The sequence below is a fragment of the Oryx dammah genome, unplaced genomic scaffold (genome assembly GCF_014754425.2).
Source record: "Oryx dammah isolate SB20612 unplaced genomic scaffold, SCBI_Odam_1.1 HiC_scaffold_6, whole genome shotgun sequence".
Classification (NCBI taxonomy): Eukaryota; Metazoa; Chordata; class Mammalia; order Artiodactyla; family Bovidae; genus Oryx; species Oryx dammah.
The window spans coordinates 16,426,718-16,442,911 of record NW_024070190.1 but is presented as its reverse complement, the minus strand read 5'-3'; the positions used below and the strand labels follow the sequence as shown (position 1 = coordinate 16,442,911).

Sequence of the window (16,194 nt, the reverse complement as noted above, 5' to 3'; positions counted from 1 at the left end):
GCAACACGTAAGAAACAGTTTCTAACTCTGTCTTATTCTATTTGAGAAATCTGTATGCAGGTCAAGAAGCAACAGTTAGAACTGGACATGGAACAACAGACTGGTTCCAAATCAGGAAAGGAGTACGTCAAGGCTGTATATTATCACCCTGCTTATTTAACTTCTATGCAGAGTACATCATAAGAAACACTGGGCTGGAAGAAGCACAAGTGGAATCAAGATTGCCAGGAGAAATATCAATAACCTCAGATACACAGATGACACCACCCTTATGGCAGAAAGTGAAGAAGAACTAAAGAGCCTCTTGATGAAAGTGAAAGAGGAGAGTGAAAAAGTTGGCTTAAAACTCAACAATCAGAAAACTAAGATCATGGCATCTGGTTGGTCCTTGGAAGAAAAGCTATGACCAACCTAGACAGCATATTAAAAGGCAGAGACACTACTTTACCAACAAAGGTCCGTCTAGTCAAAGCTATGGTTTTTCCAGTGGTCATGTATGGATGTGAGAGTTGGACTATAAAGAAAGCTGAGCACCAAAGAATTGATGCTTCTGAACTGTGGGGTTGGAGAAGACTTTTGAGAGTTCCTTGGACTGCAAGGAGATCCAACCAGTTAATCCAAAAGGAAATCAGTCCTGAATATTCATTGGAAGGACTGATGCTGAAGCTGAAACTCCAATACTTTGGCCACCTGATGCAAAGAACTGACTCATTGGAAAAGACCCTGATGCTGCGAAAGACTCAAGGTGGGAGGAGAAGGGGACGACAGAGGATGAAATTGTTGGATGGCATCACCAACGCAATGGACATGAGTTTGAGTAAACTCCAGGAGTTGGTGGACAGGGAAGCCTGGCGTGCTGCGGTCCATACGGTCACAAAGAGTTGGACATGACTGAGCGACTGAACTGAACTGAGATTACACATATACACCAAATTGTGTACATACATAGTCATATACAATGAAAAACCCAGAATTTAGTAAGTAACAGACTTCTATACTGTATAGGAAGAACTCACTCCTGGGTCTCTTCTTTACTCTCACACTACTCCACACTCACAACACTTCTGACACCAGATGCGTGGATTTTCCACAATTCTGCAACAACCAGCTGGATGTCCTACAATCCAATTCAGTTCTGACACTCTCTACCAGGGGTCAGTGAATGATCCCACAGGCTGAGGACTCAGTTCTACAAGACTGCCCCAGTGCAGAGGCGAATTTCAAGCCCCAGACTGGTACTTCTAGTTCATCAGCTATAAATTAGAGTTTCCATTACCCCCTTCCAGGGTTTGATGACTCGCTAGAATAGCTCACAGAATTCAGGGTAACACTTTCACTTACTGACTTATTGCAAAGGATAAAGTAAAGGATACAGATGAATAAGGTTTCCATGGCAGCCCAGATAGTAAAGAATCTGCCTACAATGTGGGAGAACAGGGTTTGATCCCTGGGTTGAGCCCTCCTCCCCTGGAGGAGGGCATGGCAACCCATTCCAGTATTCTTGCCTGGAGAACCCCCATGGACAGAGGAATCTGGCGGGCTACAGTCCATGGGGTCGCAGAGTCAGACACGACTGAGTGGCTAAGCACACACACAGATGAACAGCCGGATGTAGATACCAGGGCAAAGCACACGGGCAGGGGCACAGAGAGCCCACATCCTTTCCAGGCAAGTCATCTCCCAGTACCTCCACACATTCACCAGCCCCAAAGCTCTCCAAATCCCATACTTTGAAAATTTTTATGGAAGCTTCAGCACATTCGCATGACCAATTATTATCTGATTCTCTAGATCCTCTTGCTTTCCCAGAGGATGGGGGGTGGGGCACAAAGTCCCAAACTTATAATCATGGCGTAGTCCTTCTGGTGCCCAGACCCCATACTGAAGGTACCCAGGAGCCCACCAAGAGTTGTGTTATTAGAACAAAGACATACTGGGAAATTTCCAGGGGTTCAGACACTCTTAGTTAGGAACTGGGGTCAGAGACCAAACATAGAGCAAAAGGCATTCCCAGTGCCCTCACCACACAGATCACAGGGCTTTAGGAGGTCGGTGCCAAAAACAGGCTGCAAAGACGAATACAGAGACTTCCTATGATTTCACGTATCCTTTCAGACTATTGAATAAGATTTCTTAAAACTTGTATTCTTTAAAGCAATTGGATGAAATGGTACTGTGAGGCCTATTTTACAAAAGTGAAACAAGAATATGAATTTTAAAATATTTATTATTTATTTATTTTGCTGCACTGGATCTTAGCTGCAGCGTGTGGAATTCAGCTCGCTGACCTGGGATCAAACCCAGGTCTCCTGCATTGGGAGTGTGGAAGCCACAGGACTACCAGGAAATTCCCACGAACATGGATCTTCTGACTTGTGGAAATACATGTGAAAAGAGAGGAATCAGGAGAAGATAAAGTAGTCTTCTTTCATTATGCAAGAACTTAGAAAATACTGAAAAATATGACTGGACAAGTTTTTGAAATAAGTCACCACAGTGAATCATATATATTTGGGCTTATATTCTGGCATAATGAATCAACATTAAAACTTTAGCTGATATAGAAAAATAATTTTGATTAAACTAGTCGACTGATTAGAAATAGTTACCTACTACACATCAAGCCTTTATACATTGGGTGACTGATTGCTTAAATTGTTCAGTTCAAATATTAATGAAACATGCTGAGAACTATGGGTACAAAGATGAATAAGATGTGGTTCCTGATTTCACAGCAATTATAGTCTAGATGGGAGTCAGGCACAGAGTTAGAATGATAAGATGATCATCAAAGAACCTACTAGGATGTATTTGTTCCTTCCAAAATAACACAGTTAACTAGAGGTGGAGCATGGGGGGAACAGGGGGCCACTACAAAAGGATGCAGCCCTCCACTGAGAATTTGCTGACATTTAGGCTGAAGGAATTACTGCACAAGGACATGGGAAAAACCACAGGCAAAGAGCTGTATGAAGAGAGTGGTAAGCAGATTCCTCATGCCTATCTGCAAAGTACAGTATGTGGAGAGTTAAAGTTGGTAATGAGCTGGCCAAGAAATTTACACTTAATTCTGAAGATTCTGAGAAAGAGTCTAAGAAAAATAACAACTGTATCTGTGTTTTAGGAAGATAATTTAGACTAGAGTTTAAGGAATGAACTGGAAAAGGAAAAGCAGAAAGACTGGTTAGGTAAATACTGAATAGTTTAGACAAGAAGCACTCCTAGGGCCTCGAACAGGTCAGTGGGGTGGGGGGGCAGGGATGAGACCCAGCAAACAAATAAAATGGACAGCTCTTGAAAACTGAGAGATTGGCTAAATATCATGGTACTCAGAATAGAAATGAGAAACAAAGAAGGTCTGAGATCAGCTAAACTTAACTGTTACTGGAACAAGATACGTAACTAAATTTAAAAGATAAGCTCTATTCAATCTATATTGTCCTTGAAAATGATACATGAAATACAGTTCATGTGCATGCTACTATTCATTCTCTGAATAAAAGGCCAACATTTATTACTTAAGAGGGATGCACAGAAATAAACTCAGCACGCCTCTGAAAGCAGGAGTCTTTTAGAAAATCAAAGTTTCTACTACTTAAAAAAGTTCTTAATCAACGGCTCTCTATTACAGGTGAGAAACCTGTTCCAGTACATGAAAACAAGCATATGAGTGCTTCTTTATTTTTAGCCTTTTCCCAACTCACTTTACTTTAAAGCTACTTGTTCAGCTTACTTAGTTTCTGAATTATAACTTGATGAAAAGAGAGAAATGATAACACTCCTTAGAGAGGTTTTGTTGTTGTTGCCATTCAGCTTAGTGTAATTTACACGCCACACCAGGAGCTCTGGAGCACTGCAGCACAGTAGTCCCTGATCTCCTGGGGATACATGGCATATGCACAGGGAGAAAAATAAACAGAAACCTTTCTGGTATTCTTTTAATCACCAAGGTTTCACACTTATCTGTAATACATTCCAAGAAGTGGGGAGAATCTCAACCTTGAATGCTGTTGAATAACTCCTTGCTGAATTGTACTGTAATGAAAGGTCAGCATTCCTGCGGTGCTAACAAGCAGCAGCTTTGTTTATTTCATGTGTATTAGCCTCCCTCAGTTAATCCAAGATGTTAATGTAGCTAAGAACCTTGTCAAGATGGAAATGTGGGGGAAAAGCGATAGTCATTCAAAACAAATTTTAGCCCTATTTCAAAATTATTGCTTTATTATATAGAAGAAAAGGGACTTGTTAAATACAAATTCTAGAAAAACTTAAGTACAGGACAAAAATTAATTCAGTTATCCTAAGTATTTTAGTCTGTAATCTTCATCACTGGACGAAGGTGATTTAAAACAAAATACAGTCTGCCTCTTTGAAAATATTAAATACAAATATGTCTAAATAAAAGGTCATTCTAAAAAGAATGTAGGCACCTACCTAAAGCATATGCATGAAGTAACTAGCCAAATGCAAATCGGTCAGGTCATTTTATAATAAATATTTTAAAAAACGGTCCACGTTCAAACAAACTGTCCATTATTTAATAACTGTATTATTTAACTTCTAACCCTATATAAACATAAGGCTCTGAAGAAAAATCAGCTGTTCTCAGCATAAATGAAATGGTGTACAAGTTTCTTTCAAAGAAAATCAGGATTACAATGCTCCCATAAATAAGTCAGAACACAAAGCACTCACATTCCATCTCTGATTAGTGATTTTTTTTTTTTAAGATCACTATAAAGCAAAAGGAAAGCACATGTTCGGGTTAGGCGTTACAACAATTTAAAGCTAGATACACAAAACGTTTTATTTGTTAACTCCTTTTTCCAAAAATATATTTTCAAGTAATGGCAGTAACATAGAATAATAAAAACTGAGAGATGGACAGAATTACCTGCTCTAAAACAGGACATCAAGAGTCAGCAAGTGAGACAGCAAGTGTGTCTGGCTCACAAACCTAAAACCATTACCTATGGGAGAGAGGACTTTCTTATCAATCAGTTTTAGATGTCTGCCTCCTAGACCCAAACAAGGTTGGTGGCAGAAAAACATCTCAAGCTGGTCATTATTTAGGGCAGAGCAAGAGCCTTTAAAGAGAAGAACAAAAGTGTCTGGTGACAGCTTGTCAAGACTATACCCTGGGAACTTCCTCCACTGTCAGTTTACAATCTGTGTCTGAACGGAGGGGCCTGATGTTGTCCAGATCTTGGGATTTTCTGTCAGAGGCGTTTTAAAGAGGCCCATGTAGGATACAGAGAACGCACGCCGGCAGATAACAGCATTACCCAGGCTGTCAAGATGACCTGTTCAGTGCTCTTCTCCATTCTGCTATGATGCTTGTTTGCATTAAATCAACTTAGAAGAAAATAAACAGCCTTTCAAATTTCCTTCCCTGGCAGAAGCTTGACGACAGAGGCTCCCCCCACACCCCCACCTCTGTGATTCACCTACCTGCAGCAGGCCTTGGCCGTTTGCTTCTATGGTACCTTCGTAAGTGACGTGCAATCGAGTCAGGAGTTTTTCACATCTATGATTTAAAAAGATACTTCCTCATTTATTTTTTCAATGGTAAGTATTTCCCTATAGAAAAGTCTGACAATACAGATTAACTAGAAAAGAAAACTGAAACTATTCCAAATCTCAAAAGTCAGAAATAGATGCTTTCTCTTCACTTTCCTGGGACAGTCTCCCCCAATTTTTCTTATTCAAATATATAAATATACATATCTAAATTAAAATGGGATCATATACTGTTTTGAAAACTGGTTTGCCCCTACAAAATACCAGTTTCTCCCCTTTTATTTTTTAAAAAATATTTTTATACAATTTTTAAAGGTTACTTTCTATTTACAGTTCTTACAAAATATTGACCATGTTCCCATGTTGTAACATCCTTGGGCCTATCTAACATCCAACAGTTGGTATCTTCAACGCCCCACCCTATCCCTGCCATCACTGGTAACCACTAGTTTATTCTCTGTATCTGTGAATCAGCTTCTTTTTTGTTGTATCCAGGAGTTTACTGTATTTTTTAGATTTCACATATAAGTGATATACAGTATTTGTCTTTCTCTGTCTGACTTATTTCACTTCTCAGCATAATGCCCTCCAAATCCATCCACGCTGCTTCAAATGGTGAGATGCTGCTCTTCTTTATGACTGGGTAGTGCTCCACTGGGAGAAGGAGATGGCAGCCCACGCCAGGGTTCCTGCCTGGAGAATCCCAGGGACGGGGGAGCCTGGCGGGCTGCCGTCTATGGGGTCGCACAGAGTCGGACATGACTGAAGCGACTCAGCAGCGGCAGCAGCAGTGCTCCACTGTGTGTCTGTGTGTGTGAGATGTTGTCCTTCTTTATGGCCGAGTAGCACTCTATTGTGTGTCTGTGTGTGTGTGTCACAACCTCTTCAACCATCATTTCTTGATGGACACTTGGATTGTTCCCGTATCTTGGCAACTGTGAATGTGCTCTCAACATTAGGGTGCATGTATCTTTTCAAATAAGCTTTCGGCTTCTCTTGGATATATACCCAGGAGTGGAATTACGGGGTCATACGGTAATTCTATTTTTAGTTTTTTGAGAAACCACCATACTGTTTTCCACAGTGACTGTACCAGTTTAAGTTTCTCCTCTTTAAAAGTTGAAAATTTTCTCAAAATGTTTTTAAAACTTAGGATATAAGAAATGTTATTATTATGCTAGAGTTGGGAACCTAAGGAAAAAAACAGAAAAAAGTGACCCAAAAAATTATATACGATGCTCAGAGGGGCTCTATTTTCACTAGTTTGGAAACTGTGTGTGTATGTGTAGGGGGGTGTCTTAATGACATGCTACAGAACTCCTACAGAAATCCTGACCTATGGTATTTTTATATTAATGAAACTGACAGGTAAGCGTAGGACCTGTAAGTCACAATTATTCTCTTTCCTTTTCATAAACCATCATCACTAAGGTGTATACAGGGTTCAGATAAACTACCCCCAAATCTGGCACCCTGGCATATGGAGTATTTTAAGCTGAAGAAGTCTGAGAAAATGACAGAAGCAGAAAGGTCACTCTGACTTCCTCCCCCTCTCATGCTTCTTGCTGAAACAAGCCATAAAACTCTCATGTGAGGGACACTACCTATGCCTGGAAGAAAGGAGCATTCTTATCTCTGAAGAAAAAGAAATGCCAAGAAGAATTCTAACGACCAGAACTTGCTGTTTCCTGCAGTTTACTATAATCACTCCGTGCTTTTTTACACATCATATTCCTGCATGGCTGTCTATTCTTCTCCAAACCTATCATAAAAGTACATAGATCTGTTTCTTTGGGTCTTCATTTCCTCATAAAGGTTCTTGTGTCACATAAAACTAATATTAAAAATTCCTTTTTATTAATAGCAGTTGATGACATTTTTTCTTAGATTTTTTTCCTCCATTTAAACCATAATAGAATGCAACGGAATGTAACAGATATAAACCCCTTTCATAGCATGGCATAAACTTTTTGGAGGGGACTTGCATATTTTTAGAACAATTACATTAAAAAAAAAAAAACAATAAAACAATTCAGCTGGGGAGCTCTAGTTATTTATTGGGATTTGCTTTCATCCTGGTATCAATGAGTCCAAATATATTTCTAGTAAGGCTCCAATCCAGGTTATTCATTGTAGTTCTAAAAGCTTCATTTGTACTCATTTCATCTTCACAACATCCCTATTACTATCTCCCTTTTACAGATAAGGAAACATAAGTACAATAAGCATTTAAGTAACCTAATACTAGTAAATGAAACAACAAAGATCTGAATCCAGAAAGCCTAAGGTAAACTATACTTTTAGAAAAATTACTTCCCAAATCTCTTGGAGAAAGTTAGTACCCTAAGTTTGATTCTTTTCAGTTTCCTTTTGGAAGGGGGGAGAATTCCTGCTCTCCTAGCTGTTTTATTCCAAGGGAGGTCATCTGTGAGGATACTGTGGGGAAGACCCAGAAATCTTAGAAACTAGTTTTTTTTAATAAGCATCCTTCAACTTTCTAATAGGTTTCCCCTTCTGTCCCCAGCAAATTCTTCACACCACTGCCCGAGGAATCAAATATTATTCTGGTTCTCTATGATTAATTAACCCACTAAGATATTTCAGAGAAGGCAATGGCACCCCACTCCAGTCCTCTTGCCTGGAAAACCCCATGGATGGAGGAGCCTGGTGGGCTGCAGTCCATGGGGTCGCTAAGAGTCGGACACGACCGAGTGACTTCACCTTCACTTTCCACTTTCATGCGTTGGAGAAGGAAATGGCAGCCCACTCCAGTGTTCTCGCCTGGAGAATCCCAGGGACACGAGAGCCTGGTGGGCTGCCGTCTATGGGGTCGCACAGAGTCGGACACGACTGAAGCGACTCAGCAGCAGCACTAAGATATTTACTGATAATCGGAAATTATCAGAAATTCGGAAGTCAGCAAAGCCTCTAGCTTCCTGGCATCCATTTAGCTCTGTACTCTTGGGAAAACTAAACAGTCCTCAACTCTTCTTCAGCCTCTTCTCTTCAAGTGAACACATGTTTCTGGTTCTGTGGAATCTCAGAGGTGGATTTTAATTACATTCTCCAACTCACTTATGAAGCAACTAAAACAAGAATCAATGAAATGAAAAAAAAAAAAAGTTTTAAAAGCATCAAGTTAAATTCTGCCTATCTAGGTTAAGGGGACTATCTTGATCTTCCTAAAGGGGCAGAATTATCTTATGGACACAGCACCCTCACCAATCCCTTCTCTCCCAGATGGTATACAAATAGGTGCCCTTTGACATTAGTGCCAAACAAACACAGAGACAGAGGAGCGATTCTGAGCTAAACTAAAAACAATTCCTGAAAGATCTATAAAATCAACACCAAAGCAACACGAACCAAACACGTATTCCTATTAGAGACTAATAACAGAGCCAAGAAAAGCAACCTTCTGTACTCTACTCTGGGCAGATAACACAGCAGATTGTTACTTTAGTTCTAGGCGCCATATTTTAAGAAGGACCAATTGCTTAGGGTATGTTAAGAGCAGAGTTTAAAGGGTTTACAATCCATATTACATGTGAAGTGAGGAGTTTAACGTGTACTTACGTGCACTGTTAGAGGTGGGGATGTGAAGTGAGGAGTTTAATATGTACTTACGTGCACTGTTAGAGGTGGGGATGTGAAGTGAGAAGTTTAACGTGTACTTACGTGCACTGTTAGAGGTGGGGGGTGGACCAAGAAAACATTAAGGTTCATGGAGGAGGGTCAAATGCTAAAGAAAATTAGATTTATTGTAGCTCCAGAAAGAAGAACCAGGGATGGGATTTGGCATGGTAGGGAGATTTCTGGAAGACAGACTTTTTCAGTGCATTAAAGTATCAGATAATAACACAAGCAGCCCACGATGGGAAGAGTGCGGTCCAACGGCAGGTCCCCATCTCCAGGCCTGGCCAGTCTCTGTCTGTTAACGGGTATTACAGAGCTGACTGTTTTTAGTAGGCAGCTGGACAGATGACTTCCTGGGTCCCTTTTATCTCTAATATGCTATGATTCCAAAATGCTGTACATGGCTCTTCCTTTCTGACTCAATTTTGTTCTTGCTTTTGTCTTTCTTTTGGTTGCTTAATCTTTTATCCACTTCCCTCTGCTATAATATCATCATCTCAGCCATGCAGTCAGCCTCCTAAAGTAAGTTTGGTTTTCTTTCACCTCATAAATATCTCTGATGGATGAAAACATGGGAAAGTCATCTAATCATATATACCTTTTCAACTTAATTCCTTGAACAATAACTAACTCCCTTTCATCGTTAACTCCAAACAAAACAAACTATGATAAAAACCATTAGAAAGTGAAGGTGAAGAGGCGCTGGTTAACCTGATTGAGCACCAAACTATGCCTGTAGCACATCGGATCATGTCCTCACACGCACTGAGAAAGCAGACCCACTCTGCTTTAAGTGCTCTGCGGATTTGTTCCAGGTTAGAACTGTTTCAGGGCACTAAGGAACGCACAAATCTGAATCAACCCACATTGGTTACTGTTATCCTTAGCATATGCAGGTTAACAATAAGGAAAAAAACCCTAGGAAATTAGAAACTTCCACAAAATTGCCAATTCTCTGTTGGTAAATTCTTTGGATGGTAAAGGATCTGCCTGCAATGCAGGAGACTCGGGTTCTTTCCCTGGGTCAGGAAGATCCCCTGGAGAAGGGAATGGCCACCCACTTCACTATTCCTGCCTGGAGAATCCCATGGACAGAGCAGCCTGGTGGGCTACAGTCCATGGGGGAGTAAAGAGTCGGACATGACCGAGCGACTAACACCAGACAGCCAAACTCCAAAATTCTTTGCCACTCAGACAAATTCTAAATAATTACAATTTACACTTTATTTTAATTTAAAAAATGCACTAATCTTGTCCTCCAGAAAGTGAAGCCATAAAATACAAACACTAACCATAAAACCAAGGGTAAGGAGGAATATTAGATACTGGTGTTTAATACTAGTGCCTTTCACAGAAAACTCCTAGATTTTAAATAGGACTTTGTTTCAGAAGACAAAACTAAGGCAAAAGAGTAGAAATGAAAGGGTTGCAGACTGATTCAAAAGGCATGACCTTTCTCACGATGAGAGCTGACAATCGATCGTGTTAAGAAGAAACTCCCTGGTCCTAGGGCAATCAAGAGGCTGGAAGACTATCTTTTCAGGGGCTATAAAATTGAATCCTCTCACGGTCAAAGAGCCCTAATTCTAAGATTACAGAGATTTACATTATTATTACCTTTCCCACTCTGGAAAATCTTCAAGACTCTGTCTTGTAAATGTCACCAACCCAGTGGGTTCTACAAAAGCAATAAAAGAGAAACACATCCAAAATAAGTTTTGAGTTTGAAAAGACTATATATTTAGTAAAAGAATGGGTCTAACAAAGCCTATAAAACTAGTCAGGAAATACTAAGCCTAGTGTTGGAATACAATAGAAGGTTGATTTAAAATAATATCCTTACAGTAGGAATTCTTTCCACAAAATAGTAAGCCCTCCCTAAGGCACAAAACTATACAGATAGCAGCACAACAGTAGGATGTGAGTGCTGGTACCTTTTGGTTAAGTTTTCCAAAGTGAATATACTTAGGAAAAAAAAAAAAAAAACTGGCAGGGGGCAGACGCATGCTGGATATAGTTTATACACAAAGACAAACTGAATTTTAATCTGTAGAGTCCTTTAAAAAAAAAGTCTTAACCCTAAACCTGTGGTCTGGTGCATGTCAATACATTTATGTGTTTATAATAAATATGTCTAAGATTAAAAAAGAACATTGTCGGCATGTACTTTGAGGTGACACAGCTAAACTCAGGGCTTAGACGACATACAGTTGCTCTATTTACAAGGCGTCTTAGCCAGAAGGAAGGACCACTGTATTCCAAGAGGTTGCAGAAGAATGGTGACATAGTTTTCAAGGAGCAATAGATATGAGAGGACCAAAGTGCAGTAAACTGTAGAGGATAAGAGCCTTCTCTGTTAGGTTTACTTTTTTTTTTTTTTTAACTACTGGCAAAAGCAACAAATAAATCAGCTGGCCAGAAGTAATTTGTTTGATTCAAATCAAAGAACAAACTAAGAAGGTCAGGCCATTTCTGTTTAAAAAAAGAATGCTCTTAAGCAGAGAGAGATATGTCAGGAACTATTAGTGATAATGGTGGTGGAGTCCCAGTGAAAGGCCGGCAATCATTTCATTCCTTTGGATGATTCCACATTTCTTTGCTCTCAGTCACAATCAGCAACAACTCAAAAATCATATGGGGTAGTTACAGTAGAAAACAGAATTTTGTTAACATGAGTTACAAAATATTCTCTAGATGTCTAACTTCCTTTAAGACAAATGATTAAAATTCACAAGTCAAATAATTCAAATACTAGAGCAGTGACTCTATTAATAGGAGACTCAAGTCTGTGGCGATGGCACCCACTCCAGTACTCTTGCCTGGAAAATCCCATGGACGGAGGAGCCTGGTAGGCTGCAGTCCATGGGGTCGCTGAGGGTCGGACACGACTGAGCGACTTCACTTTCACTTTTCACTTTCATGCATTGGAGAAGGAAATGGCAATCCACTCCAATGTTCTTGCCTGGAGAATCCCAGGGACGGGGGAGCCCGGTGGGCTGCCATCTATGGGGTCTCACAGAGTCAGACACAACTGAAGCGACTTAGCAGCAGCAGCAGCAAAGTCTGTATCACCATTCAGTAATTTAGCAGAAAAATAAGAACATTAAATCGCCCTCATATGTACTAGGAGAGACCAAGAGAATTTTAAAAAATGAACATTTCTAGCAAAGCAAGAGAAAAGGCAGAAGAATATGACTCTTTAGATATATATTAATAACCCCACCAGTTTTTGAGAACTTGAGAACATGCCTATTACCTTTCTTTCATAAAAAGGCATCTTTTATACCAGAATAGGTTATTTTGGTTAATCAAATATTTCTCTTAATAAACTAGCAGTATATACTACATACGAGTCATCACTTTTTATAAATACTCCTTTTATAAGATAGTTTTATCTAAAATTATATTGAAAATAATTCAGAAAGCTGTTTAAAATCATTCAGTCTCAAGAGCCTCACTATGATTACATAGACTGACAACCCTGAAAAGTTGGTCTTGATGGAATCGTATTTTATCAATTCTAAAAAGCATATTTTCATATATTAAGTTTCTGAAACTACAAATATACCTCACATAGTCAAAGGTATCTAGCCACTGCTACTGGTCTGTATCAAAGCTGAATTTTTCCAAAGAAGAGGAGCATCTGTTTCTGCCATCTTCTGGGAACACCACCAAGCTGAGCTCAGCCTGAATTAGGCCTTCTGTTGTAGGCATCTATGGATCACCCTGGTAATAAGACTTCCGGTCCCAGACTTGACGCTCATGGTTCATATTCTCAGGGAAGATTCTTTTGGGTGCCCTCTTACCTAGGCTGACACCTGCAGCTTCTTTGTTGCCACCTTTCTGCATGGCAAAGTTAATTTCTCACTTATCCTTAGGCTAAAGGTACAGATCTCTGGTCCCAGCTTTGTAAGAGATCTCCTACAACTGCCTCATCCTGAGTGTTTTTTCATTCTTGGTGGCATATAATATAATGAAACTTCTTGTCACAGATCCTGTCCTAGAGTTGATGAAACATGGTACTTTAAATAGGTTTCTATAGTTTCTATTCAGTAGAACTCCAGAACTTTATATATAAAGTAATTATTAAATTGCAAACCTCTCTTTTATTCTACCTAGTATTTCCTTCTGAAGTCTGTAGCTTTACATCCTAAAAACCTATAGCATATCATACTATATTTCTACAAAGAACCAAATTACCATGTACAGTGAAAAAGTCAGAAAATAAAATGTCTAATTATCATTTATTCTTTCAGCCTAATTCCCAATATTTATGATGATTTATAAATTTCTAGCTGAAAAAACAAAATTTTAGGTTGTTTCCTCAAAACACTTAAAATCCTAAAATTTGGAAAGGCAAGTTGGCTTTTAGAGCAGACACACATGATTTGACTTCAGGGACAGAAAAATAAACTTCAAATTATTAAGACATAGTAATGGTATTCATTCTGTTTAGATTTATGATAGCAAAAAAATATACTTACTTTTCTAACAAATTAGTATAAATTTCAACTCAGTTTTATGTCTCATAAGCCCTAGTGAACCTTCAGTTTCTTTCCTTACTATTTCATTCAGTACAGGGCACAAAACTAAAAATGATAAGCTAAGAAATAAATAGCCCACTATCAAAAGAAGCCTATGAATTCGTCCCTGAAATATCAAAATCCTGATCATCGATTTCTTTACCTCAAATCTGAACCATGCCCAACAGTAATACATTCAAAAGGAAAAAAATCCTAGGTACACTATGATGTGAGATAACTTACTAAGGGAAGGATATGAGAAAAATGACCTTAAAATAATTCAGTAATATTATTATTATATTATTCAGTAACATTAATAATTCAGTGTGTGATACTTTAAGACAATCACACAACTGGGAAGACCAGAACTAAAAAGAACTCATTTCACTGGAACAGAGTCAACCTGCTCTACTTAACAAAAGCAAACTTATAATTATTTGCAGGAAAGGGCACCCATGATAATAACTGACATTTATTAAGAATGTAACTTCTCATTAATACTTAACTACCCTATGAAGTAAATTATCATCATTCTTTCATTTTACAGATGAGGGAACAGCTGTTTAGAGATGTTAAAACCTTGCCTGAGGCCACCCCAGCTCCCAGGATGAGAGCGGCAACAGCAGTCTGTCATTAGCGGGTCACCACCAGCACTGGCTAGACATTCACCACTGCCGTCTCAAGTGCTACGATTAGCCTCTGGGAAAACAAGACGGTCAAGGTCCCACAGAAGAGGACAAGATATGTGAACTCTTAAGTGCAAACACTGTTTCACAAGAACCTTATAAGGGCATAAAGGAGGCACGAACGAGAGGGGTGGCAGGAAGGCAATGAACTGGTCAGCCTCTGCAAATGGACTAATTATGCCAGTCAATGTTCCTTTAAATAAAGAATACCCAAAATGTATCTCCCAGGCAATATACTTTCTTTTGAAAGTACTAATTTACTGTTTTTATTCAGGAACATCCATCACCTTGTGTTATGCTGGTCTAAATTCCGAGTATATAAACCCACACGTGTTTACAGTACACATTTCCGTACGCACGACATATGCATGACGTTCAGGTTACGATACTGCATTACTAGTTTTAATGTGGTTTGGGCAGGAAAGTGTACTCTGAACACGATGTTTTTGACCTGTCTGAACTGTCCCCATCAGTGATAAAAATTACAAGTAAGAATGAAAGGAATGTACTTTTCTCTGTGACTCTTCTAAAGTAGCAGAAGAGTGTTTTAAGCTTCTCTGGTTTCCTTGATGAACGTCCTTCAAACAACCTGAAAGAGACCAGAAATAAAAGAGGGTAAAGATGATTTTAAACGCCTTAATGATTCACAAAAAAATAAATCTATATTGCTACCAAAACAAAAGAAGTAATTATTCCAGAAGACAATTCTGGAACGACAGAAAACTGGGAAATTGTCTGGATTCAGACAGCGTCTGGAGAGGACTGAAAGCAATGAGAACCAGGCTTCCTCAAAGTTGTTCAAATCAGATGGCACTCTTTAACAACCACGTTCCTCCAGTCTGTCTTCCTGCAGGGAGAAAGCACCATCTGGTCCCCTAAAGACAATCGGGCCAGGGAGTTTAATGTTCATTTCCCCCATGGCAAATACTATTGGCCATAACATTACTAGGTCATTACATGATTGAACAAAATGGTATCAGGAAAAAAATCCACAAGATTGCTTGGCGGTGGGGGGCAGCTATGACAACAACAAGCAGGTATGATGAGATACTGGCAGACTGACCGATCCTTGGTGATCAAACAAATACACCCTTTGTATGGAAACCGAAACACTGGCCACCCTATGCCATCCGGTTTCCAGCAACCTGGACTTGCACAACTTAATTTAGTTTTCTTTGAAATGATGCGGCACTGTTATTGGTAACACATAATGCAATTTATCCCGAGGAAAGAAAAGCAAGGCTTTGGAACTCTATGACCTGAGTAAGTAGTTCACCAAAAGATTTCCAACACAAATGCATGCTTTCAGGCACAACAGCTAGCTTCCCAAAGGTATTTAAAAATCATAAAGAAATTCTGTGGCTATAAATGGTGAAGTATTAGTCATCTGCCTCTAGTCACACACTCTTGCTTTAAAACCAGAAACCCTTCAAGTAAAAGTTCACTTTAATAAGTGGTGAAATGGGTAAAATTTTCCATGATTAGAAAAACAAGCTTATGTAACTATGCAGAGAGGGAAAAGTTAATTCTATGAGCAAATCCTATTGAGCAAATGAATTAGGAAAAGGGAAGGAAATGCAGATGTCAAATAACCCTGTTTTCAATGATCTAAAATTCTTTATTCAGGGTCAATTTCTGAGAAAACAATTTATATAAACCCTTATTTCCTGAAAAGAATGCTAAATATCAGAGAGCATTTTAACCAAATCTGAAATCTAATTAATGTTAAAAAATAGTTTGAGTGTATATGTGATAATTTTTACTCTTCTAAAACAATGTATTTTCTAAAATATTTATTAAAAATACTCTTAAAATCTAGGTGCCCGCTG

The 16,194-nt window shown here is 39.0% G+C and overlaps 1 protein-coding gene across 2 annotated transcripts in view; it reads right to left on the bottom strand.

The window, feature by feature from the left end:
- The window catches only part of PARG (poly(ADP-ribose) glycohydrolase), a 116,523-nt gene that overhangs the window by 38,297 nt on the left and 62,032 nt on the right, over window positions 1-16,194 (bottom strand). For both annotated transcript variants that reach the window (XM_040242842.1, XM_040242841.1), the window contains exons 10-12: window positions 14,875-14,954; window positions 10,774-10,834; window positions 5,452-5,527 (exon numbers count right to left, since the gene is read on the bottom strand). In XM_040242842.1, coding sequence (XP_040098776.1) covers window positions 5,452-5,527; window positions 10,774-10,834; window positions 14,875-14,954 — 217 coding nt within the window. The remainder of the gene's footprint in view (window positions 1-5,451; window positions 5,528-10,773; window positions 10,835-14,874; window positions 14,955-16,194) is intronic.